General features: G+C 50.1%; 1 protein-coding gene across 1 annotated transcript; it reads right to left on the reverse strand.

Moving 5' to 3' along the window:
• Window positions 1-2565: 2565 nt before the first annotated feature.
• On the reverse strand, window positions 2566-25569 carry TRPV1 (transient receptor potential cation channel subfamily V member 1; the record flags this gene model as incomplete). Its single annotated transcript, XM_084862953.1, has 15 exons — window positions 25268-25569; window positions 24308-24474; window positions 24084-24236; window positions 23449-23589; window positions 23003-23301; window positions 21429-21608; window positions 19569-19727; window positions 18318-18413; window positions 17107-17177; window positions 15107-15272; window positions 14604-14670; window positions 10098-10417; window positions 9054-9181; window positions 8422-8537; window positions 2566-2738 (listed from the first exon to the last, which is right to left on the reverse strand). Exons 1-15 carry the CDS (start codon window positions 25552-25554, stop codon window positions 2566-2568), a joined length of 2523 nt encoding a protein of 840 aa, XP_084719079.1. The 5' UTR covers window positions 25555-25569.
• Between the last annotated feature and the right edge of the window lie 1001 nt (window positions 25570-26570).

A 26570-nucleotide genomic window follows, 5' to 3' on the forward strand; every position in this document is an offset into this window, starting at 1 on the left:
TACTGGAAATGCTGGCGGGAACACTGTAAGGATATGGTTGTCCAGCCATTATGCTATACACCTGAAACTAACATAAAATAAAATTGAACTTAAAGTGTAATTGAAAACTTTTTTTTAATTATCAAAGAAATAGCAACAGATTAAAAAAAAAAGAAGAAGAAGAAAAAGAAAAGAAAAGAAAAAGGCTAGTTGTGGGTGTGTCCTCCACAAACCACCCAGCTTCACAGCAAAAGGTTTCATTTTATAAAAGAGCACCCACAAGTCAGTTCAAAAGTTGATCCAGCCCTAGCTGGTTTGGCTCAGTGGATAGAATGTTGGCCTGTGAACTGAAGGGTCTCAGATTCGATTCTGGTCAAGGACATATGCCCGAGTAGGTAGGGGACCTACAGGAGGCAGCCAATCAATGATTCTCATCATTGATGTTTCTCTCTCTCTCCCTCTCCTTTCCTCTCTGAAATCAATATATATTAAAATTGATCCAATTTGCAAAAATGCATGAATAGCTCACATCTACACGACATTTTTTTCTGAGGAAGACCTACAGGTGAAGCAGGGTGTCCCAGGCCCACAACAGGAAGTGAGAAGCCCTCACATAGCTGGTAGAGTGCCCCTCCCCCTTCCCCCCGGCCAACTCCTGCCCTGCCAGGCAGCCCAGCTCCGCAGTTCAGTTCTGGGCTTTGGAGTCAGATGGCCTGGGCTCAGACCAGGCAATGCTATTCACAGGGTGTGTGATTTTACTAACTATCCCAGCCTCGTTTTTCTCACCTATAAAATGATAGCTTTTCATAGGCTGTTAGGAAGCTTGAAGGCTAATGCGCTTTGTATAAACACTTAGTACGTGCTGCCCACCAGTTTCCCTCCTCTCTGTCCACTTGCCATGGCCTGGCCTCGGCTCACCTCACACCTCGCCAGCAGCCCTCATGCACCTCTGTCAGGCCTCATGTGTGGAGACAGATATGACGCTGGAGAACATGGTAAGGGAATACCACTGATTCCTCCAGATACCTCTCTCGCAGGCATGGAAGCCCCAGCCTCAGCTGACGCCAGCCCTGTTCTCATGAACTGACATCCAACAATTCCATGCCTGGGCAGCTCATCCCGCACCCACAGACATTAACGCGACCCGCCGACCGGGGCAGCTTCTGGATCACTGTTTGCCGAGTTCTGTTTCCTAAAAGCAGGAGTCAGCACACTTCCGTGCAAAGGACCAGACGGTGACTATTTCAGGTTCTGCAGCCCCCTTGGCCTCTGTTGCAACTGGCTCCATCCTGCACTGGAAGCCGCCATGGACAGAACAGAGGTGAATGGCCACACTGTGTCCCCATGAAAGTGTGTTTACAAAAATGGCTGGCAGGCTGGATCTGGCCCACGGCCCATGGTTTGCTGCGCATTGTAGTTGTATGCATGAAAGAGTGCCCTCAGCCCAAACCGGTTTGGCTCAGTGGATAGAGCGTCGGCCTGCGGACTGAACGGTCCCAGGTGTGATTCCCGCTTGGTTGCGGGCACATCCCCAGTAGGGGTTGTGCAGGAGGCAGCTGATCAATGTTTCTCTCTCATAAATGTTTCTAACTATCTCTTTCCCGTCTTCTCTGTAAAAAAAATCAATAAAATATATATATATATTTTTAAGTAGCCTTTGTGTTCTTATCAAAAAAAAAAAGAAAGAAAAGAAAGAAAGAGTGCCCTCACACACGGGTAATAATGAAAGGGTCACGGAGGCTCCCAGCCCTACGAGGTAAACACGTGCGCGTGCGCGCGCGCGCACACACACACACACACACACACACACACACACACACACAAACTGCACAGGCCGACGACCGGCATAAAGTTCACATTTGATATATGTTTATTGATTTGATGGATGACGGGAGGGGTGGAGGCGGAAGCAGGTACCACTGCAGGAGGCAGGGTTAAGGTCACTACAAATGGAAGATCATTAAAAAATTCTTGCCGCATGGTTGGGACGTGGTTCTTCACTTTCATTTGAACAGCAATAGGGCTAAGAGGTTTGGAACTGGGATATCTCACCACAAGATGCAGTCACTCTGAAAGCAACCTGATTCTGGCAGAGCTGGGAATGGGACCAGCCTTCCCGCCTTCTCTGAGGAAGAGTGAGTGACGTTAGCCCAGACCACTCTGACGGGGGCAGAGAGGAAGCACAAGGCAGAGCCAGCATTCTACACCCAGGGGAAGCATTTTGCTCTAAAAGGTGTTTTTCTGGGCTTCATGGAGGTTTACAATGAATAACACAAAATCAAAGGAAACGGGACACCACCTATGTCCAAGAGGTGTATCACACGTGATGTTTAACAAAGTCAGGAAAACCTTGAACGCAAAATCCTTTCCTGGTAGGAGATCCATTGGGGGACGGGGAGGGTGGGGTGGGTCTCTCTTCCCACGCACCCAGCAACCTTCTCACAGCTCACCCAGTGCAGCCGAGGGAGGAGCCGGGCAGGCACAGAGGGGCCGGGCGGCTGAGCGGGCGCAGGTGTTCCCCACACGCACACACCCCAGACCGTGTGCTATTCTAAGGCCTCCGTGAGAGCTCTCCATGGGGGCCCCTCACTTTCCCCCTAAAACAGCAGGATCCTTGAAGACCTCCGCGTCCTCTGGCTTGAGGGACCCCGCGAAGTGCCTCAGATGGACCTCCTCAGGCTGAACGGGCTGCCTCTCTCGGGTGCTTGCATCTCTTAAGAGGGGGACCAGGGCAAAGTTCTTCCAGTTCCTCCCTGAAACTAAAAGGGAAAGCATCGTGATTGCCTTGTGTGCAGCACAACAATCATAAACCCATTATTACCAATCTCACCCATTATTACCAATCTCACCCATTATTACCAATCTCACCAATTATTACCAACCTCCAGATAAAGGGGGGCCCAGGCGTGCCGGGGCTTCCTGAGGCACCCGGATCGGAGCCAGTCCCTCTGGCCTCCGCTGCTCCAGGGGCCTCCTCCACTCTGGCAGCTCCTAAAATTCGCTCCCTCCGCCCCACCCTGACTTGCTTCACCAGCGTCCGCTGCTTACCTCTCTTGCCTCCATCTCCTTCCTGCCCACGTGGGAGGGAAAGCAGATCTCCACAGAGCAATGCTGGGGCCTGCCCCCTGCCTTGCTCCGCACCAGGTCAGGTATAGGGTCATAAACACCAGCCAAAGAAGAATCAAGGTTTGGGTGGAGGCTCCACCTGGCCTTGGCAGATTGGGGACAATGCCAAGGGAACCATGGTGACACTGAGCCTCGCAGGGGGATCCCACATGGGACCTGTAATTCCAGGAAGCTCCTCGAGAGGGCCTGCCCTCAAAGCCTCCTCCAGCTCCGCCACCTCAGAGAAATGACAGGCAGGAGAGAAAGCTATGTGTGGACTCCTTCCACTTGCCAGCGCCCTGGTCAGCCAAGCCCTCTGGTGGCCACACCTCCCACCCCCAGACCACGATTCAAGTCCTTCTGCTGGAGTCCAACACTGGCCACATCTCAACGGCATCAGGAATGCCGGAGGCTGGGCCTTGTGTGACTACACCAGCTTAATGCTTCAGGTCTGGTCTTTCCCTCAGGCCCACGGCCTGTCTCTGAACCCCAGTTTGACACTAAGCACCGATCGCTGAAAGACAATCCCTTGGGGAACCCGGGGATAGAAGCAAGAGAGCATTATGGGAGACAGGCCAGATGCTCACGGAGACACCACCTTCTGGCTGACGAGGTGGTAGGGAGACCCTGCCTCAGGGACTGCTTGGCCCAGCTCCAGCTCCAGGGCCCTCAAAGGAGGTATGGGTTTTCCAGTGCCCACTTCCCACAGTCCTGATGCCAAGATCTCCTCATGTGCTCGCCCTAGCTCAGTTCCTGACTACTTTTCTTCCCTGCCTCTGTGATGAATAGACCAATTAACAATTAAAGACAAGCCTGGCAGCAGTAGCTCAATGGTTGAGCATCGACCTATGAACCAGGAGGTCATGGTTTGATCCACAGTCAGGGCATATGCTTGGGTTATGGGCTCAATCCCCAGTGTAGGACATGAAGGAGGCAGCCAATCAATGATTCCCTCTCATCATGGATATTTCTATTTCTCTCCCCTCCCTTCCTCTCTGAAATCAATAAACTATACTTTTTTAAAAAAAAAAAAAAGTGAAGACAAGATTATCAAGTATTATGAAATGACACAGGGAGTTCTTCCAATGAGACTCATGGGGAAATTACAGGATGGCAAGAGGCCCTTGGGAAAACTGATAAAGTCCTTAAGTGGTTTTACAAAAGTAAGTCTCTTGATAATATAGATTTCCACTTCCAGCTCTGATTGCCTCTAGTCTGAGCCAGCCATCCTGTTGTAAACAACTATAAAACTGGACAAAATATACGCAGCAAACGCACACCTTGTTTTCAGTCATGCATTGGACAACAGAAGTGAAAAGCTGCAATACTGAGAGAAATGAAATTCCCAAGGCGAGCCCCATGGTTACCATGATATTTTGCTTAGGGACAAGTTCTCTGACTGTGGTACAGTGAGTTGGAGTCCAAGCAGAGCAGGGCAGTGCCTCTGAGCTGAAGCAGCTAGAATCTATGGAACAGGGTACAGGCAAAGAGGAAGAGGGGAACTTGGATGTAGAGGTCCATAGTCCTTGGCTTAGAGCTGAGTTATGATTGCACAGGGTGAGACTGCACTGGTCTTACCACGATGAGGCTGAAAGTGGGATAGGGACACTAGAAAATGAGCAGTACTAAGGGATAGCAGAGGTCCAACCCAACCAGGGTGGAGAGACCTCCCCAACACCCTTTCCCTACTGAGAATTAAGCTAAAATACCAGAAATACCCAACTTACTCTACACGATCTACAGCCTAAAGTCTACTCAAGACCCACCCACCAAAGCTAAAAGCAAGCCCTCACAAGCTCCTCAGTGGGAAGTTTGGATGCCTAGTCCCACAGGATTTATGGAATTGGAAAATACCTTAGAGTGTCCTTCTATCTAACCCTACAAAAATTCAAGGTGATTCATGAGTAACTGAATTGCCAACTAGAACAAAAATCCAGTCATAAGTCTCTACAATGTATTATCTACAGTGTCCAGTATACAATTAAAAGTTACTAGATGTAAAAAGAGACAGGGAGCCGTGTCCAGGTAGCTCAGTTGGTTGGAGCATCATCTTGTACAACAAAAAGGTTGGGGGTTCAATTCCCATTCAGGGCACATACCTAGCTTGCAGATTCAATCCCCACATGACATATGTACAAGAGGCAACTGATCAATGTTTCTCTCTCATATTGAGGTCTCTATCTCTCTTCAATAAAAACATATCCTTGGATAAGGCTTTAAAAAGAGAGAAATACAGGGAAATGTGACACACAGTTAGCAATCAATGGAAACCTACTTCAAAATAGCCAAGATGCTGAATTTAGCAGACAGACCATTTAAAGCATGGTTGTCAAAAGTAGGTTTACAGTTGTTCATATGGAAAATAATACAATAATTAATAAAGAATAATACAATAATAAACTGTGTTTCACAAAAAAATATGGTGTTATTGATGGAATATATGGAAAATAATTAATAAAAAATAATACAAGAATAAACTGCGTTTCACATATTCACAACTAACTATAAACTTACTGATGCCTCACTGTGTATAAATATACTCATAGAAGCAAAAAAAAAAAAATATATATATATATATATATATATATGGCATTATTGAGGGAACAGTTAAGGAATCTCAAGAGAGAAACTGAAACTATAAAAGAAAACCAAACAGAAATTCTAAAACCAAATAGCACAATATTTGAAATGCAATATTCATTGAACAGGCTTAATAGCAGTTTGAAGATGACTGAGAAAAGGGTCAGTGAACTTGAAGACAGATCTGTTTATCAGATTTGAGAAACAGGGGGGAAAAGAGAAAAATGAACAAAGCCTCAAACACCTATAGGACAATATCAAATGGTCTAACATACATATAATTAGAATCCCAAAAGAAGAAGATGGAGAAGATAAAGCAAAATATATATAGTTCCCACTATGATGAAACATTGATGTACAGATCCAAGAATCTCAGCAAATCCTGAGCAAGATAAGACCAAAAATTAAAAAAAGGAAAAAAAAGAAAACTAAACACACCTTATCAAACTTCTGAAAACCAAAAATGAAAAAAGTATTTTGAAAGCAGCCAGAGAAAAAAATGACACATTATAGCAAGAGGAAAACAATGCAAATAATGGGTGACTGTTCATTAGAAACAATGGAGGCCAGACAACAGAAAAGAAGCATTCCTAAAGTATTCTAATGTTTAAAGGAAAAAATAAACTGTTAACTCAGAATTCTATGCCTGGTGAAAATATCTTTCTTTCAAACATAAAATGAAATTGACATTTTCAGCTAAATAAAAGCTGATATAAAACTAATCTTAAAAAATAAAAAGCATTATGTCATAGAAAAAAAAAACTAATCTATACAGTAAGTCCTCACTTAACATGGTCGTCTATAGGTTCTGTGACTTTAAGTGAAACAACATATAATGAAAAAAATGTTATCATGAAAAAAATTTTATCATAGGCTAATTGATATATATAAAAGTTAAGTTCATATAATACTGGATTTGGCAATAATTTCTTGGATATGACATCAAAATAATAGGCAACAAAATAAAAAGATAACTTGGGCTTCATCAAATTTAAAACTTTCATATGTCAATTGATTCTATTGAGAAAGTAAAAAGAAAACTCAAAGAATAAGAGAAAATATTTGCAAATCATATAGCTGATAAAGGATTAATATCTTATGTAGGTAAAAAAAAATCCCTATAATTCAACAACAATAAAACACAATTTTTAAAATAAGCAAATGACTTGAGTAGGCATTTCTCCAAAAAGTATCTATAAATGGAAAATAAGAACATGAAAAGATGTTCAAATCCATTAGTAATTAGAGAAATGCAGATCAAAAGTGCAGTGAAATGCTACTTCCATTGGGATGGTAAAAAGAAATGTTGGTGAGGATGTGGATAGAACCTTCATGCATTGCTGGTGGGAATATAAAAGATGTAGCTGCTTTGGAAAATAGTTTGGCAATTCCTCAAAAAGGTAAACATAGAGTTATCATATAATCCAGCAATTCCACTCCTACCCAAAAGAATTAAAAGCAAGGATTCAAACAAAAACGTATACACCAAGTAAAGTCTCAGACATGTCATAGAGCAATATTTTCAGCTACACATCATCTAGGGCAAGGGAAACAAAGGGGGAAAATAAACAAATGGGACTACATCAAACAGTTTCTGCACAACAAAAGAAACCATCAACAAACTGAAAAGGGAACCTACTATATGAGAGAACATATTCCAAAGTGATACATCTGATAAAGGGTTAATTTCCAAAATATACAAAGAACTCATACAACTCAACACCAGGAAGACAAACAATCCAATTAAAAAATAAGCAAAAGACCTGAATAGTATTTCTTCAGGAAGGACATACAGATAGCCTACCGACATAGGAAAAAATGCTTAACGTCATTAATCATCAGAGAGATGCAAATTAAAACTACAATGAGGTATCACCTCACACCTGTCAGAATGGCTGCCATCAACAAATAAGGATTTAGAGAAAAGGGAAACCTAGTCCATTGCTGGTGGGAATACAGACTAGTGCAACCACTAGTGAGGGGTTGTACTTATAACTCAAAGGAAGATATTTAGCTTCCTTTCCAGGGGTCCTCAAACTTTTTAAAGTGGGGGCCAGATCACGGTCCCTCAGAGAGCTGGAGGGCCGGACTATATGAACTACTAATTCCTACTGTAACACCTCGGCTGCGCTCACTGCCCAAAAAACCTGGCGGGCCGGATCAGACTCCTCTGCGGGCCGCATGTGGCCCGCGGGCCGTAGTTTGAAGACCCCTGATTAGACCTTTAATGTCTACTGTTAAATGTCTACCATGAACAGTCAAAGGCCTTTTTTCCTGGTGGTGATTTTCTGCTCAGGGGACACCCTTCCCTCCCCTGATGACCTGGCTGTGGCCACACAGGTGAGTGTTCGCGTGCCCTGTTGGTGCCCACAGGCCGCTCAGAGCTGAGCGCAGACCGTGGGGGTGAAGCCCGGGGCAGAAAAGACAAGACGGTCCACGAGAGCTCAGCTATCCACGTGTCTGGATGGGGGCCGAGCTGCTTCCTCTGGGCACTGAGGACAGAAGCCTGGGCCGGTGCCTGAGCCAGTGCCTGGGCGTGGGGAGCAGTCAGCGGTGCAGGTGCATGTGAGAGCACAAAAAAGTGCCTGTGACTGAGTATGAGGGTGATTGACACTTGGGGCAATTCTAGCACCTCGCCTGCCTGCAGGGCGAGGAAAACCTGCAAGGAATGGGGGGATCCAAGGCCCCACCTACCCAGCATGCCACAGCATCCCCCCCTCCCCCCCCCCCCCCACACACACACACACACACACTCACCTCTGCCCGAGCGCAGGGAGAAGCTCAGGGTGCGCTTGATGCCCTCGCAGTTGCCCGGGTCTTCGTTGATGATGCCCACGTTGGTGTTCCAGGTGGTCCAGTTCACCTCGTCCACCCTGCGGGGCGAGGAGACAAGAGAGCAGGGAGCTGGCAGCCTAAGGCGTTGGCCAGCTTCCCGGGTGGAGGGCTGGGCCCCACAGGCCAAACCCAAGAAGCCCAGCGATCAGGATGGGGAGACAGAGCTTGTGGGGGGCAGGGGGAGATGGGCCTGCCTTTTTGGGCACCACCCTGGAGACATGTCCTCAGACCACACCACGGGCTCCAGTGACTTTAAACATTGGATTCTTGGTTTGGTCTCTAATTACCAGGAGACCCCTCTGGACACCTCATTGTCCAGGATTCCATGTCTGGGTCTCACCAGCTGAGATTGAAGGTGGGTGGGTCCACTATGCCCACAGCTGAGCACAGGGGCAGCTCCTGGGCCACAGCTGGCTCTGGGTGAGCCCCCATGCCCACAGGTGAGCTCCAAGGCAGGCCTCTATACCCCTGTACCCACAGCTGGCTCTAGGCAGGTCCCCAACATCCACAGCTGGTCTGAGCCCCCCAAGCTGTGATTCCCCCTGGGGCTTTACCTGAAACACCACCTGTAGTCATCCTTGCCGTCAGGCGTGTACCCCACCTGCAGCAGCTTGCCTGAGCGGAAGGCCTTCCGCATGCACTTGAGGAAGCTCTTCTCCGTGTCCAGGATGGTGATGGCTCTCTGCAGGAAGACACAGGGCAGCGGGCAGAGGGCTCATCCCAGGGCCACCCTGACTGACGGCGCTGTCAAGGTCAGCCTCCCCCGGGTCTCTCCCAGGCCTGGCACCTCGGAGCAGGACCTGTGCCCTCTGCACAGGCTTGTGTTCGAAGCCTTGTGGCCGCCCCTCCACAGAAGGAGCTCAGCCCGCCCAGCCCCCGCCCTGCCAGGCCCTGCTAGTGAGTGGTGAGCCCATGAGTGAGGTGGAGTGGCCCAGCCCCAGCCCTTCGCTGTGGAGCAGGAGAAGGGATAGTAGAGGTTAAGAGTCTCTCGAGTGAGAGACTGCCCAGTCTGGCTCCTGCCCAGGCTGGCTCCTGCCTGGGCTACTTACTAGTTGCCCTGGACACAGAGACGTAACGTCTCTGTGCCTCAGCACCTTCATCCGAAAAGTGGGGATAGTGAGGACCCCCTTCAGAGCATTGTCGTGAGGGTTCAATGAGAGCATGTGTGTGCCCTGTGCAGAGTCAGGGCTACTCGGTAAGAATGATGCTGTTATCAATAGTGGGGAGGCAAGCATGGACCAGGGGTCTCAAAAGTGTCGCTGTTGGGGCCTGCCCCATAGTAGCTGCTCCCCCAGAGTATGATCTCTGGTGCCCACCCTCGACCAAGTTCCCTGAGATGGGCACCGCGGGCATGGGGCTGAGCCCTCTGTCTCCTTCCCTCGGCGCCCCCTCCCCCCACCCCAGGTCACAGGAAACACCGAGTCTATGAACACAAGCTAATGACACTGGGCAGGGAAACCCCGAGGAGGAGCCAGAGGGAGGTGACTGAGGGAGAGGCTGCTGCCTGATCCGGGGACCTGGCTGAGCTTTCTGCTCCTCCTCAAACCCTGCAGGGCCCATGCGCCCCGCTGGCGCCGCCTGCTGCACACACACCCCACCTGCAGCTTCCAGATGTTCTTGCTCTCCTGTGCGATCTTGTTGACCGTCTCCCCCATGAGGGCGATGAGCATGTTGAGCAGGAGGATGTAGGTGAGAATCACGTAGGCCAGCAGCAGGATGATGAAGACGGCCTTGAAGTCGTAGTTCTCGGTGAACTCCAGGTCGCCCATCCCGATGGTGAACTTGAACAGCTCCAGGCACGTGGAGTACAGGCTGTTGTAGGAGCTGTCGGGCGGCCGGCAGCCAGGCCCCCGCCACCTGTGCGATGAGGTCTCAGCCACAGAGTCGTTCTTTCCATCTTCAATCAGTGTCACCACCGCTGCAGGTCATGGGGAGGGAGGGGTGCAGCTGGATGGGAGCCAAGACCTCAGGCCCCCCAACATACACACCCACTTCCCTGGGTGGGTCTGCAGCAGGGACACTGTTTGGCTATGTAGCACACCTTTGTTTGATTTGTTATATATATATATATATATATATATATATATATATATATATATATCCTATATAATAAAAGGCTAATATGCAAATTGTCCCCTCGACCAGGAGTTCAACTGAGAGTTCAACCAGGAGTTTGACAAGGGGGGCAATTTGGGGATGGGGCTGGCTGGCCAACCTCCTGTGGCCCCTCTGCCCAGCCAGCCCAGCCCAATTGACCCCAATTCGTGCACTGGGACTTTAGTACATACATAATATGCAAATCAACCAGTTGGCAGAATGACCAGTTGGCTGTGATGCACACTGATCACCAGGGGCAGACGCTCAATGCAGGAGCTGCCCCCAGCCTGCAGGTCAACTTCTGGTCCTTCCCCCAACAGGCTCCAATTGCTTGATGGGGAACCGGGAACCCAGGGTTGTGGCGGCTGACACAGGGGTTCCAGGGCCACCCCTCTGCATAGCCCTGCCAGTCCCCACACATGCAGGGTGACCACAGCAGTGGCAAGGGGTGGGGCCGGCTGCCAGCAGCCAGGTAAGATCTGCCCTGATTGCAGGCCAGGCCTAGGGACCTTACCCATGCATGATTTCATGTGCCGGGCCTCTAGAATATACAAATATACGTATATATATACATGTATATATATGTGTGTATACGTATATACATGTATATATACATATATACATATACATATTTATTTATTTTTTTATTTTTTATAAAGAGAGGGATAGAGATAGAAACATCAATGATGAGAAACATCATCAATCAGCTGCCTCTTGCATGATCCCTTCAGGGATCCAGCCTGAAACCTGGGCATGTGTTCTGGCCAGGAATCGAATCAGTGACCTCTTCATTCCTCAGTCAATGGTCAACCACTAAGCCATACTGGCTGGGCACACACCTTTGTTTGAATGTTTTAAAAAGCAACCCTTTCTTCAAAACTATCAGAAAATGGTCATATTATACTATTTGGTTACAATAAGAACTTTATTACCCTGGCCGGTTGCTCATTTGGCTAGAGTGTCCTACCAATATGCCAAGGTTTTGGGTTCAATCCCCAGTCAGAACATGAACAAGAAGCAACCAATGAATGCATAAAAAGTGGAACAAATTGATGTTTCTCTCTTCCTTCCTCTCTCTCTCTCCCCATCTCTCTCTAAAATCAATAATAATATTTTTTAAAAGAACTTGTATTTTTAAATGAAACCTTGGTTAAAATAAATATAGAAATCTATCTGTACAATGTAAATACAGTCAGCTTTGTGCAGAGCACCACCTGCTGAACCTGACATGGCAGCCCTGGACCCACACCCACTGTCTCGGTCACACCATCTGCCTGTGCCTCTGAGAGGGCCAGAGCCACCCGGGCCAGAACCACGGGGCTAAGGAGCCTCACTCTGCACTCTTCTGTGGGAATGGTAGTCCAGAGCCCGAGAGCTTCTGTAGCAGCTGTGCCTGTGGTTACTGCATAACCAGTGTCTAACCCATAACCAGTGTCTCACCCATAACTAGTATCTGACCCACATGGCTTAATCTCCACCTGAGGCTACTGATACACAGGGCCTTCAGATTAGGGCCGAAAGCCCATATCAATTCCTGTCAGTCCAAGCTCCTACCGTAGTTAAAGCTGCCATGGCCCTAGCTCTCTTGGCTCAGTGCATAGAGCACATGTGTCAAACACAAGGCCCGCGGGCCAAATCCAGCCCGCCAGGCCTTGCAATGTGGCCCGCACTGCGCTGTCATCACTGCACTCCGCTGTCAGTTTATGACATTGTCAGTTTATGACTGTTCAGTAAACCATTCGGCCCGCGATTTAGGCTGGATTTTAGATTTTGGCCCCTTCTCTGATTGAGTTCAACACCCCTAGCATAGAGCATTGGCCTGTGGACCGAAGGGTTCCGGGTTTGATTCCAGTCAAGGGCACATACCATGGTTGCAGGCTCCTCCCAGGCCCGCGTCCTGGTCAGGGTGCATGCAGGAGGCAACCAATCGATGTGTTTCTCTCACATTGGTATTTCTCTGTCTTTCCCTCTCTCTAAAAATCAATGGGAAAATATGCTCAAGTGACAATTTAAAAAAATAATAATAATAAAATAATAATAAGCTGAAACCGGTTTGGCTCAGTGGATAGAGCGTCGGCCTGCGGACTGAAGGGTCCCGGGTTCGATTCTGGTCAAGGGCATGGACCTTAGTTGCGGGCACATCCCCAGTAGGGGGTGTGCAAGAGGCAGCTGATCAATGTCACTCTCTCATCGATGTTTCTAACTCTCTATCTCTCTCTCTTCCTCTGTAAAAAATCAATAAAATATATATTTTTTTAAATAATAAATAAATAAATAAATAAAATAATAATAATAATAAAGCTGCCCATGACTCCCAGACAAAGATTTCAAAATGGGCTGCAAGGCAGGGATAGTTACGTGTGAACCAGGTAATAGCAGGACTCAGATGAGGGTGAAAAAATTATGAAGGTGTGTCAAAAGGGCAGAGGAGCCAGCTTGAAGGGGCTCCCAATGACAATTTCTCAGACTATTTCAGCATCAAACTGTGGTGATAGTAAGGAGTTATAAGCAATTTTAAAAAGTGAGAATCCAGCCCTAGCTGGTTTGGCTCAGTGGATAGACGGTCAGGCTGCAGAGTGAACAGTCCCAGGTTCGACTCTGGCCAAGGGCACATGCCTGGGTTTCAGGCTCAATCCCCAGTAGGGGGCATGCAGGAGGCAGCCAATCAATGATCCTCTCTCATCATTGATCTTCCTATCTCTCTCTTCCTCTCTAAAATCAATAAAATATATATATTTTTAAAAAGTGAGAATTCATAAAAAGAAAGAATCTATGTGGCTATACTTAGGTAAATAAATAAATGTGGGTAAATGGGAAGTTCTTCCTTACCATAGAATTCCAGCAAATAAATGTGGAAGGAATGATGGAGCTAGAAAACCATTATTTTGACAACCATTGGGGTTAGGTGACTCGGGTGTGAATAAGACAGTGGATGCTAAAAGAATTGGATGAAAGTTTGATGAGAATATTGACATAGCCTCAAAGCTCCACCTCGCAAATTACTCCTCAATCACAAGGGGATAGATAATAACCTGACCATGGGAGAATCTGGCAGGCCCACCAAAACAAAACAATCAAGGTTAACATCACCAGGAATGGGACATGCAGACATCGTGGGACCCCCGACGCAAGGCAGAGGAAGACAAATCTCGCTTCCTTGATCGTTGGACCAAGAATGCAGCCCTGGATCTGACCATGAGGAAATATCAGACAGACCCAAATCGAAAGACATTGTAAAAACTGGCCTTTAACTCATCAAAAATGCTAAGGTCACACAAGACAAGGAAGATGTGAGGAAGTGCCGCAGATTGAAGGAGACTAAAGAGGCATGACAACTGAAGGAGTCCATGATCTGGGATTGCCATTTCTGTGAAAGACCTAATTAAGGCAATTAGTGAAATCTGAATAAGGTTAGTAGATTAGCTAATAGTACTGTAACAATGTTAATTTCCTGATTCTGGTCATTATACTGTACTTATAGAGGAGAGCATCCTGTTGTATATTGTGGTAAAGGCTGATCTTGTCTGATCATAAAAAACTTGCTCTCAATTTTTTTTAAGTGGTGTGTGTGTGTGTGTGTGTGTGTGTGTAGTAGTAGTAGTAGTAGTAGTAGGGAGAGAAAGTGATTTTTTAAAAAAAAAGAGTGGCATGGTTTGAGGAATCAGGATAGAGTATAGAGCGTTATTTGTACTATTCTTTTTAAAAAAATTATTTTCTTTAAAAAAAATAAAGAAAGAACTTAGCCAAAATGTAGTTATCCTACAGGTAAGTAGCACTTGCTACCTCAAAATTAGTTATAACATTTTATGAGTAACATTTCCAGGTTCTCCTGCTCATTTTGGTGTGTCCTTTGTCCATCCACTCTGTCATCTGTAAACACACATCCCACTGGGTCCCTCCCACCCAGCTCCTGCGGAGTCCTCAAGGAGCTGAGGTGAGTAAGAGTCCTTTTCCCGGCTCCCGCCCCCACCCCCACCCCCACCCCCAGCCCTGACCAAGCCTGTTACCTGTGGAAAACCCGAACAAGAACACAAGGTAGACAAACATGAAGCGACACAGGTCTCTCAGGATCATCTGCAGGAGAGAGCAGCTTGTCAGAATCGAGTCCAGGCCCAGGCAGGGCCGGTGGTTAATGTCCAGCCCAAGTGGAATCCAAGCATGTGCAGGAAGTGTGTTTGGTGGGTTGTAGTTCAGATGTCACATAGGAATCATCCACAGCTCCCCCACCCCCACCCCTTGCCAATCTTTGTTCTGGTGGCAAAGGGGGTCTGTCTGGTAGGCAGAGGGTCAAGTTTTAGGGAAGAGGGTAAAGTTTTAGGGAAGCTCCAAAACCTGGGTCAAGTCCAGATCGCCTGATTGGGGTATAATTTTCTGGGGGCGGGGGTCTTCAGCCAAACCAGCATCTCCTCAGACAATACAGAGAGGGTGGATGAGGTCTGTGGGTCCGGGCCCCACATACCCACGAGGGAAACGGGCTCTGTGGAGAACCCCCTCGGGCCCTGGCACCCACCTTCTCAATCATGACGGCATAGATGCCCATCTGCTGGAAGCCACGGGTGTAGTAGAGCATGTTGGTCCAGCCCATGGCCAAGGAGAACACCATGGAGGCCACGTACTCCTTGCGGCGGCAGAAGTACAGCACCACGGTCCCCAGCATGAACAGCGACTGCACAAAGCTGAGGGGGAGCGACAGGCAGCGCTGTCTGAGGGCACCCAGGAGGCCTGGCACCCCTCCTCCCCTTCCCCAGACAGGAAGACCCCAGCTGCCTGGGTCTCTCCTCAGAGGCACAAAGCACAGGCCATGTGGGAGGTAGGGCTGGCTGTCCTGCCTCCTTTAGCACATGATTCTCAGTGGGAGCAGTACTGCCCTGACGGGGACAAATGTTGGTTTGGAGTGGGTTGGGGAGAGAAATCGTATGCTCTTTATACGTAAAGCACAGATAGAAATACATAAACCACTATACAGTATAGTTGTGGTATTAACATGTTATGGGAGGGGCAATTGTAAAAATATTATCTAAAAGGGTTGGGATATGATCAACAAATACATATATATCAAGAAATGAATCTAAAAATCAAGTGAATTAAAAATCTGAGGAACAGAATAAACTGGTGAATATAATAGAATCAGGGGCAAAGAAAGGGAGTGGGTTGATAATTATCAGGGGGAAAAGGGTGTGGAGGATGCAGAAAGAGACTGGATTAAAATCATACACCTATGGATGAGGACAATGGGGGGAGGAAAGTACCATAAGGGCAGAGGGTAGGGCGGGAACCAGGTGGAAGGGAGTTATGGGGAGAAAAAGGAAAGACAATTGTAATAATCTGAGCAATAAAGATTTATTTTAATAAATAAATAAATAAATAAATAAATAAATAAATAAATGGGTTGGGAAACTGCTTTAGCCCCAACAGCCTTCCTTCCCAGTCCCCAGGAAAATAGCCTCATAGATAACAGAGAACCTAGGAGGTTCCAATGCCTCTGAGAAGGGACAGGCCATGCCCTCCTGGGAAACCACAGGTGGAGTCTGATGCTCAGACCCAAAACACAAGTGCAGAGCCAGGGAAACGTCCCTCAGCCCCCTTAGGCTAGTGGGAGTGCCCACGTCAGAGCCCTGGACAGGATGGACATCCGGACGATCCTATGGCAGAATCTGCTCAGTGGTCCCTTCTTTACTTATTCGTCCCAGGATTCCTTGCTCATCCTGACCTCCTCCTGAGAGCTCCCCCAGCTGCACTAACACTGTAGACCACAGCGACCACCTCACTCCCATTGTGTGACAGAACCCAGCAAAACGCTGCCACTGTCCTGATGGAAGTCTATTCAACACCTGATGTCCATAAACAGGCCCCTCGATTGGAGTTCTGCTGAAAAGAGAAAGCTCTGCATTTGCAGAACCTTGGCCAAATAAGAACCGGTGCCAGCTGAAGTGGGTAAAGGGTTGCCTTGGGTGGAAAAGAGAGTCCCCATATATGGGTTTTGGAAGCTGGGAAGCAGTGGACAACTGGAAACTCACTTAGCAGACCCAAGAAAGCCAAATCTGAATCAGGGTGGAAGCTAAGAACCAACTCTTTTAACCAAGGAGCCTAAAAAGCTTAAGGGCCTCTGGAGGGGTGATAAGGTGCCTGAAATAAGAAAGAGTAGAGCTTTTGTTGCCAAAGAGAGGGTTTTTGGACCCAGTTTAATCAAATACCAGTGAAAAGCAAAAGGATGGGGGACGTGAACAAGGGTACACCTAACTCAGACTATAAACCACATGAGCCCATGACACAGGTCTACCATCCCCTAGCACCTGCTTCATCCCTGGCCCAGAGTGGACCCTCGGTATTCATTCATCCCAAAACGTTTATGAAGTGCCTTCCATCATTCATCCAACAGGCTGTGAGGCCCTACTATGGTCCAGGCTGAGTGTATGTGAGAGAATGAGTGAGCGCCGATTGCTGTACCCTCAAGACTGGGCCACAAGCTGTTGTCTGCCACTGAGGCATCAGTGCCAAAGGGTCACTTACAAAAGAATCTCACTGTAGCTGTCCACAAACAAGGACTTCAGCGACGGCCGCCTCTGCAGGAAATACTGGATCTGCAAGTGAATAGAGAGCAAGATCCCAGGAGAGGTTAGATGAGGCTCAGTGGTGAGCACCCCATGGACCGTGGGGAGGTGTCAGAGCAGAGGTTTTCGAGTGAGGAGGAGAGCATGGGTCAGGCTAACGGGGTGATGGTAGGTGGCTCAGTCAGGAGCCGTTTGCACAAATGGAGAGCGCAGCGGCAGCGATAGCCGGAAGTAAAGACAGGAAGGCACATCACCAAAGGTTATCAACTGTGGTGCTGGAGTGATGAGAGGGGGCAATTCTTTTCTTTTAATTTGTGCTTTTCTTTTTTAAACTGTGCTTTTCCCCTAATTTTCTTTAAGTATGCATTATAGTAAAACGTCTTTAAGCAGGTTAACCAGTGCTCTCCACTCCCTGAAAACATCATGACTGACGCCACGGCCCTGCTGACGGCCGGCGGCGAGGAGGCCCTCTCCCGGACACCCACACGCTCCCCACCCTCCCCCCTGGTGAGCCCGGTTTGCCACGAGTGCTTTTTGCCTGCTGCACTTACTGCAGTGGCTTTGTATTTTATTACAATATAAACTACGGAAGTGAAAATTAAAGATTATTGTTTCCATGAGGACAGAGTCTGGAAAGATTCTTTAAAGGTTAGTTTAAAAAAAAAAATGGATGTAGCTTAGATTAAGGGGAAAAATTCACAATAATATCCAATTCTTTGTACATGTAACAGTGATCCTACATTCAAAGAAAAGACTGCTCATCTAATCAAAGAACAGCCAAGGAATGTGCACCTATGAGTTTTCAGTTAAAATAAAATGGTTCCAGTACACCGGTAGGTTTCTTTCATTATTCTGAGCTATACTGGACTGTTTTGATGAATGAAGCAATTACCAATCGTGATCTATCTAAGAGGCTTCCCCTCTACCTCTGTAGTTAAATATTACATTGGGTAGCGATCCCTGACTGTCTGTATCCAAGACTGATGGCCTGCGGGGACCCTCCTACGGACGCCCACCCTCCAGCCCTGAACGCCTGGTGGGCTTTTATCCTCACCCCTGGGCTCACTTCCTGTCCGATGAACTAAGCAGTGAGTGGGCACTGAGTGGCTCTCCTGGCTGTTTGTTTTGGTGACAACGGAAATTCACAGCGGGGCGGAAAAGGATGCTTACCCCTCGGAAAAAAAAGTAGAATCCCCCTGATACAGAAAGAATCTCTCCAGTGACCCGGAAATAGTCGCCAACAGTGTGTCGCAGCTTAAAAGGTGGCTGCAAGGTGCAGAGAAGTTAGTGACTCCATTCACTCATTCTCTCACTCACTCACTCACGGATTCATCCATTCGACATTTACCAGGTGCCAAGCTCTGGGATTAAAACCCAGCCCCTGCCCGAGAGGCCCAGCCTCCATCAGGAGAGAGACTCAAATAAAGACAATGCCCTCTTATGGGGACACCAGCATGGACTCCTCTGTGGAAACTGATTCCCAAAGTGGCAGTTCCGGTGCCAAGCACAGCATCCTTACAGTGTTGTGCTGTCTCTCAGACAAGTCGCAGCTCAGGAGGGTGATGGCATAGGTGGAGGCACGCCGACAGACCCAATGCCACCAGCTTCCGGCCCCTCCCGAGGGTTGGGATGAGCCCTGGTCTCCCAGAACGTGGAAGGTTTCCCAAGGCTTCCCAAGGAAGGTGGAGAGAGACGTCCCACATGGGTGTGTCGTCCTTGTGTGTCAGCCACCGTTTCCTTTTAGCCTCCCATCAGTGTTTCATAAGCTCTGGTTCACTCTCCTATCTTATTTTCACTCCTCTTTTCTCTTAAAATGAAGTCATTAAATGGCCTTAATAGGTGGGTAGAGATCAGGTTTCACCCAACTAGGAAGTTGAGTTTCTAAATCAAATTTGCAAGCAAGGCACCCTGGAAATAAAAGCAACAAAATGAAGTGTTTGGGTATTAATTCTGAAACTCAAGGGAGTCTACTCAAGAGGGAAAAATCTGGCCTTAAGCTGAGCTGACGGAGGGCCCGGGACCAGGCACAGAAGAAGTGCTCAGAAGGATCCGCCAGGAAATGGGTAATGAGCAACGAGTGACCCAAGGTGGCAGGTAAGCAGGATGGCAGTGGGCTTAGGGCTTATGCCGTCCCATGACCTTGTGGACACCCAGCTTCAGGGAGAGCTACTTCCTGAGCCCTAATTCCTGCATCCTTTCCTACCGAGGACGCCCCGACTGCCACCAGGGTCCCCAGCCGCACGGAGCCAGGAGGCTAAGGGAGCAGCAGGGACAGGAGAGAGAGGGCCGCTGTCCAGGACAGCCCGGAGAGCAGGAGAGGAGGAGTACAGGGCCCAGCCTGGGTCTGGGGTCTTGGGGGTCTCATAGGAATGCCCATCCCCTCTCCCCACACCCCACCCGAGGCCCAAGCCCAGGCCGCACCAAGCCGTCCACAGGCCTGTAGTAGGCGGCCGTGGTGAAGATGATCATGTACAGGCAGTAGACGAAAAAGTTGAAGTAGAAGATGCGCTTGACGAATCTGTCCCACTTGTCCTGCAGGAGTCGGTTCAGCGGCTCCACCAAGAGCATGTCGTGGCGATTCTAAGGGAAGCAGAGAGAGGTGAGGCCCGCTCCCCACCGGGAACCGCCTCAAGCCTTCAGCAGCCGAAGGCACTCCTCACACCCACCTCTCTGCACAGGACCCACCGTGGCCATGCCCTCGGGTCACAGAGCCGCTGAGGGCCACAGACCTGGACCAGCAGGCCCCTCTGGGCCTCCTGCTCCTGTGTGTACAGTGAATGAGGGGTGAACCTGCACACGTGGCCCCAAGTGCCCCTGACGCCTCACAACTACCAAGTGTTGCCCGACATTCTATGCCCATTACTTTTATCATAATAACTCACTTCTGAGCACCTACGTCCTTATTGTTCCCACCATCATGGGGAGAGGCTGGCACAGACAGAGGCTGGCACGAGGCTGCCTGGGGAGGGGCTGAAGGCAGGTATGAAGAGGCCTCTGGGTTCTCACATCCCCAGCCCTGCATTAGGAGGGCTATCCAGGCAGGAGTGGTAATGACTGATGCACGAGACTGAAGGCAACTAGACAGCCTTCCCTCAGGGTGGGGCTGTGCCTGGGACATCATTTTTACACATGTGCTTTGGGGCAGAAGTCTGGTACCCAGGAGATCTCTGTTAAAACTCAAATATCCCCAAGATGGAGGAGCCAAAATCAGGCCATCCCAGCCTCTTCAGACTATCAAGGCCAACCCCCCAGCCCGAACTTGAGCTCCTCCAACAAGATCCTCAGCGTCTTCTTGAATGCCTTTGGGAATGGGAAGCTACTTGTGCCTCAAGAAGTATCACCCCGACCCCAATCAGTGAGAGAGCATTGTTTGCTCCATTCCCTTAAAGTCGTCTTAAAACAATAAAAAGATTGATAATACCCAGGTTGGCAGGGCCAAGGGCAACTGTGTACCCATTGGTGGTGGCCAAATGCATCGAAAAAGTTTTTTGGAGGACAATTTCACAGAAGCTATTAAAACATTAAAATGTACAGACTCTTTGACTTGGCAATTCCAATTCCAGATATCCTTTCTAGATGAAAAATCTCAAACCTTTGCCACGTGGCCTGTAGCATCGTAGTAGCGAACACTGGAAATAAATGTCCTTCTATGGACATGTCTCCCCACCCCTGCTGTGGAATACTGTGCAGCCCTGTTTTTACATGCAGCAGACCCATGTGGACTGATAGGAAATTGGCTGCAAGACACATCAGTGAGGGAAAATATTGTTGCTCTACATTAGGGGTGTCGAACTCAATCAGAGAAGGGGCCAAAATCTAAAATCCAGCCTAAATCGCGGGCCGAATGGTTTACTGAACAGTCATAAACTGACAATGTCATAAACTGACAGCGGAGTGCAGTGATGACAGCGCGGTGCGGGCCACATTGCAAGGCCTGGCGGGCTGGGTTTGGCCCGCGGGCCTTGTGTTTGACACATGTGCTCTACATCATGGAGCACATTTGTGTAAACAAAATGAAGCCACCTGTCTGCGTGTGATAAAAGGAGGATGCTTTCTGTCTGTGTGCTTCTGATTTAACTTGTTAAGGGCATGTCGTTGGATGGTGTTTGGGCGATGAAGGAAACATTCGGGGGAATGAATGGGTTGATGAGGCTGCAGGGCCTAGACCTCCCGGCAGCGGGTTTTCATTGATGAGACCGCAGCTAGCCGGCCCCAGGCGGGCTGAGGGCTGGGGTGTGGTGAGACCGGAAGCCCTCCCTGGTCCCAGCCCGGCCCACGCACAGGGGTCTCACTGCTGCTGTAGGCGATCACCTCCAGCACCGAGTTCTTCTCGCAGGTGTCGATGCAGGACAGGTCGTAGAGGGAGGAGTGCACGGGCCCGTAGGCCCACTCGGTGAACTTCCGCGACAGGTGCCTGCACTCCGGCTCCTGGATCTCCCTCTGGAGAATATAGGCCAGGACCTGCCATGGGAATACGAGAGCCTGTTAGGGACCAGCCTGGTGCCCGCCACAGGCTGTGTCCCCACTGGGCTCCAGCTCTGCTTCAGGAATTATTCTGCTTCCCAGCCCAGCTGGAGACCCCACCCAGGCACCTACCTCCGTCCAGCAGCCTCCCGCAGCCACATCAAGGGTCACACCTGGCTGGTCACATCCATTTCACCCCCTATGCCCAGGCCTCAGCACCCCACCCTCTCCCCGTGTCTTGTTGGTGATACTCAGAGTTAGAAATCAGAAATGGTGCTCTGGCTGGTGTGGCTCAGTGGGTAGGAGTGTCATCCTGTACACCCAAAGGACATGGGTTTCTCTCTCTCTCTCTCTCTCTTTCTCTCTCTCTTTCTTCCCCTCTGTCTAAAAATTCAGTGATAAATTTCCCTAGATGAGATTTTTAAAAAAAAGAAAAAAGAAATGGCCACATGTGGACTTGGGATAGTAAACACACAACACAACATACAGATGAGGTATTATAGAATTGTACACCAGAAGCCTATATAACTATTAGCCAATGTCACCCCAAAAAATTCAATTTAAAAACATAAATAAAAATAAAGTTCACAAGAGCCAGTAGTTTCATCAAATAAAAGTATCTCTTGTGGTAATTAAATTAGATTAAATGCTTATGTTTACATTTAGGTTTGCTTCGGTGATAAGTCTAAGAACTGAGACTTTTTTTAAAAAAACAATTTGCAGTGAGAGAAAGCAAATAGTATCTGTGTAGAGTGGGGAGGGCAAAGGGGTAGGAAGACTAACTGCAAAGAGCAAGGGAGCACCACTGGGCAACAGCAGTGTCTGTATGTTGACTGGGGTGGTGGCTGCAGCTGTGTACACGTCAAAACTCATCAGACCAAACACTTTATGTTGTTGTTGTTGTTAATCCTCATCCACATATATTTTTCCATTTATTTTTAAATAGAGTGAAAGGGAGGGGGAGAGACAAAGAGAGAAAAACAGCGATGTGAGAGAGACATCAATCAATTGCCTCCCACACACGCCCTTCAGTCCACAGGCCGAGGCTCTATCCCCTGAGCCAAACCAGTTAGGGCCAGACCAAATACTTCAAATGTTTCCATTTGTTTGGTGTAAATCACAGCTCAATAAAGTTGATTTAAAACCATTAAAAAAAAAAAAATGGCCACATGCTCAACGCTGGGTTCTGCTGGGCTCACGCATTCCCCCTGGCTTATTCTACCAGCCTCCCCACCGCCCTGCCGGCTGCTGTGACAGCAGCAGGACGCACACTGTGTGTGTGTGTGTGTGTGTGTGTGTGTGTGTGTGTGTGTGTGATCACAGGCATGCACAGCGAGGCCGGCAGTCCGCTCCCACAGCACCCCCAGCTCCACGCGAAGCCCCCTCCCTACCCCGATCTTCCCGCTGCTGGCGGCCAGGGCCAGCGGCGTCAGCCCCTTCTTGTTGGTGAGCTCCTCCAGCTTCAGCGTCGGGTGGAGCTTGGCCCCCAGGATCAGGATCTCGTTGTACATGCTCGTCACAAACTTGGTGTTGTCGGCCGTGTTGTCGGCCACTTCCACCAGCGCGTGCAGCACCGTGTTGCCCACCGAGTCCCGGGCGCTGATGTCCGCCGGCTGCCAGGAGTTCTGCAGCAGGAACTTCACGATGCCCAGCTGGTTGGTGCACGCAGCCAGGGAGAGGGGCAGCTCGCCTGCAGCCGACACAGGCACACAGTGGGCCGTGGGAATAGACAGCCTGGGCCCTGCACCATCCAGACTGCCTCTCTCCCTCTGCCTCCACCCAAGCCTCCCCTCAGCAATCATCACTCAGTCATGGGTCTGCCCCACGGTCTCCCTACCAAAATAGAAGCCAGGCCGCCCTTTGGTTTTCTTAAAGAAGTCCCCATTGGCCGCAGCCTGGACGTCCGCCCCGTTCTCCACCAGGAGGGTCACCAGGGCCATGTTCCGCCTCTCAATGGCGATGTGCAGTGCTGTCTGGCCTGTGGAGGGTTCGTGCTGTTGGCTTTGTGCTCATGTCCTGTAGGAGGCGCCCAGGCAGGTGCTGGGGAGGCCTGGGTAGAATGTGGCAGGTGCCCCCCCCCCTCCCCAATAGAGGAAGCCAGGCCAGGATCCCCTGAGGGAGTCCCTGAGGCAGGACTAGAGAACTTCAGGAATGGGGACACCAGACTGGAAGCTGGAGGAGTCACAATTGCCCACGGATGAGAACAGCAGCCGAGAAGGAAGCCCCCAGGTCCAGAGGTCAGGAGCAGCAGGCCCACAGAGGGGAGTTGTTTGTTTGTTTGTTTGTTTGGGGGGGAGACCCTGAGGAGGAACCAAGCCAGCAGCTGGGGGGCAAGGACCCCAGGGTCAGGAGGTGCCGCTTGGTGGCTGGGACAGGAAGTAAGCTGCTCAGAGGCTTGCAGAAGCACACCTGTGCCCTCCTGGCCCCAGCAGTGCCGGTGGGAGCTGTGCCGCCCCCACCACTGCCTCTCACCCTTGTAGTAGCTGTCTGTGTAGCTGGCGTTGACCAGCTCCGTCAGGCTGTCCGTCTGCCGGGCAATCTCCAGGAGCAGGGGGATGGTGCTGTTCTGCCCGTCGTGCAGGTTGAGCATGGCCTTCAGCAGACACGTCTTCCCCGTCTCTGGGTCTGCAAGAAAAAGCGAGGGTCAGAGCAGGTGACGGCAGGGGTGAGCCCAGAACCCACGCCTCCGGGGCCACCTTTGAACTCGCTGTCCATCAGGTGCTTCTTGCTCTTCTGCAGGAAGAGCAGCAGGCTCTCCAGCTCCTCGCAGTTGTTCTGGGCCACGGCCTCGAAGATCTTCCTGCGGTCGTAGAGCTTGAGCTTCCTCTCGGCGCCAGCTGGGACGGAGTCCTGGGATGACTGCCTGTGGGCCAGAAACACCTGGTCTCCTACACCGGGCACCCTGGGGCCTGAGGCCCGAGGCCTTCAGAGCTTGTCAGGGAGCAGGACGAAACCCCAAGGCACTCCAAAAGGAGAAGACAAGTGATATAAGCCTACCCCTCCGTCGAGATGACTATCCAGGAAGCGGATATAACAGGAACAGGGGGTACAGGAGCCCCCGTTCTGTCCCCATCCTGCCTGTAGGCACCATCTACAAGCATGTCAAACTCACAGCTTGTGGCCCACCGGCCACGAGTTTGCTATGCTTAATCTAGAACGTCTTTGCTGCCACCACTTCCTCCAGCAGGCAGGCCCCTCGCTTCTCCGCCTGCTGGGGAGCTGGGGCTTAGAAGGCAGTTGCCTAGAGGGGGCTGGACGCAGGGTGTAACTGGCGCCAACTAACTCCAAAACCGTCCTCACGTTGGCCTTGGAGGAGGCCGAAAGGCTAATGGGCTCCTCGCTGGAGCTGGTTTGTACTCTCTGTCTGAAAGCATATCCTGTCCTTAAGCTTTTTGACTGGAAAGCTAGGTGTTTGGGGCTGGTGAGCATTCCAGGCCTGGACATCTGAGTTCAGCCGGCAGCTAGGATCCGCATAGATACCAACACCCCTTGGTGACCACTGAAGGGCCTGGGAGTACAGATGCTGGAACCGACGACCTGTGAAGGCTCCCAGCCTCCCCCGCTCTATGAGCCCAGCCCATTGGCTGGAGCACCACACGGTGTCTCCAGGGCTGGGCTCCCGATGGGGAGGGAGCCGGGCTCCAGGGGCTGCTTACCTGGCGCAGGCGGGGCCATCCCCAGTCTTCTGGACGAAGGCAGCAGGACTGACCGTGATGGCCGGGCAGGAGGCTGGCTGCCCTTCCTCGTAAGAGCAGTCCATAGGAGAGGCCTCCTCCGAGTCACCCTTCCCAAAGAGCCGGCTGCGGCTCTTGGCTGTGGGGAAGATGCCGGGCTTGGCCGGAGCTGGCCTGGAGTTGGGGTCTCCCTCCGGGGGGGTTGGGCGGGAGTCTTCCTGTGGCAGGTCCTCAGACTCCCCTGAGTCTGAGCTCCCCCATTTCTTCATCCTTGTCCACGCGGCAGCCTGCGGGCAAGCACCAAGATCGGGTTTGTTCCCAGCTCAAGGACTGTAGGATGCCACCCCCTAACTACCCTCCTTGCAAAGCTCCCCCCTTCCCCTGGTGAAGCAGGACATTCCAGAGGTCCAACGCTGCTGACCCAGGCCCCCAGAACGGAAGCTCTCAGGGGTGCTGTACCTCCCACCCCAGAGACCCAGTAACAGCCCAGGGGCATCAGCCTCTGGGATGGATGGGCCCACAGCTTGGAGTCCACAGGCTCTGAGGGACTGGATGCAGCACTCTGAATGCAGATGACACCACTGCTCTGCATCCCTCCAAGATCAGATAAGGGAAGCAGGGGGAGTAGCTGTCTCTGGCTGTGCATTCAGGCCAGAGGGCCCGCTCAACCCCAAAGAGCCAGAGCAGTCTTGTCATGGAAACAGGATGGCTGTCCACACATTCACATTCCAGTCTGCACAGGCCCTCCTGCCCCAGGCATCCCATCTCAGCCACGCCCTCCCCTGCCTTTGCTCTTCCTCTGGCTGCTGCAACCACTGAGTCTGTAGAGGGTTTTTTTGTATGTGTGTTTTGTCTTTATTGTGGGGTTTGTTGCCCTTTGGGTCATTTTTGTGAAATTATAATAGGCCAAGCATCCTGGCCCTGAACTTTTCTACCTTGAGGAGCTGGTGGGCCTTCAGGCCTGAGCACCTGGAGCTAAGCTGGCAGTGAGTGCCTGCACGTGCGGCCGTAAATGTGTGTAGATACTGTTTTTCACCCCCTTCCTAACCTCACCTCCTGCTCTTCTCTCCATCTGGCGGGGCATCCCCACACCCTGGGACCAGGGCTGCCACGTCTCAATGGCCTTTGCTCCTGCGGTGCCTCCCCTTGGGGTGCTTTCTCCTCCTTTTCTTGAGATGCCACCTCCCTCAGGATCCAGTCTCCTCCACACCCCTTAATCCCTGCACCAGTCATGCTCCCTTCCCCTCCAGAGTGGCCCAGATTATTGGCCATCAATCCCTGAAGG

This window comes from Pipistrellus hanaki (genome assembly GCF_964339955.1).
Source record: "Pipistrellus hanaki genome assembly, chromosome: 16".
Taxonomy (NCBI): Eukaryota; Metazoa; Chordata; class Mammalia; order Chiroptera; family Vespertilionidae; genus Pipistrellus; species Pipistrellus hanaki.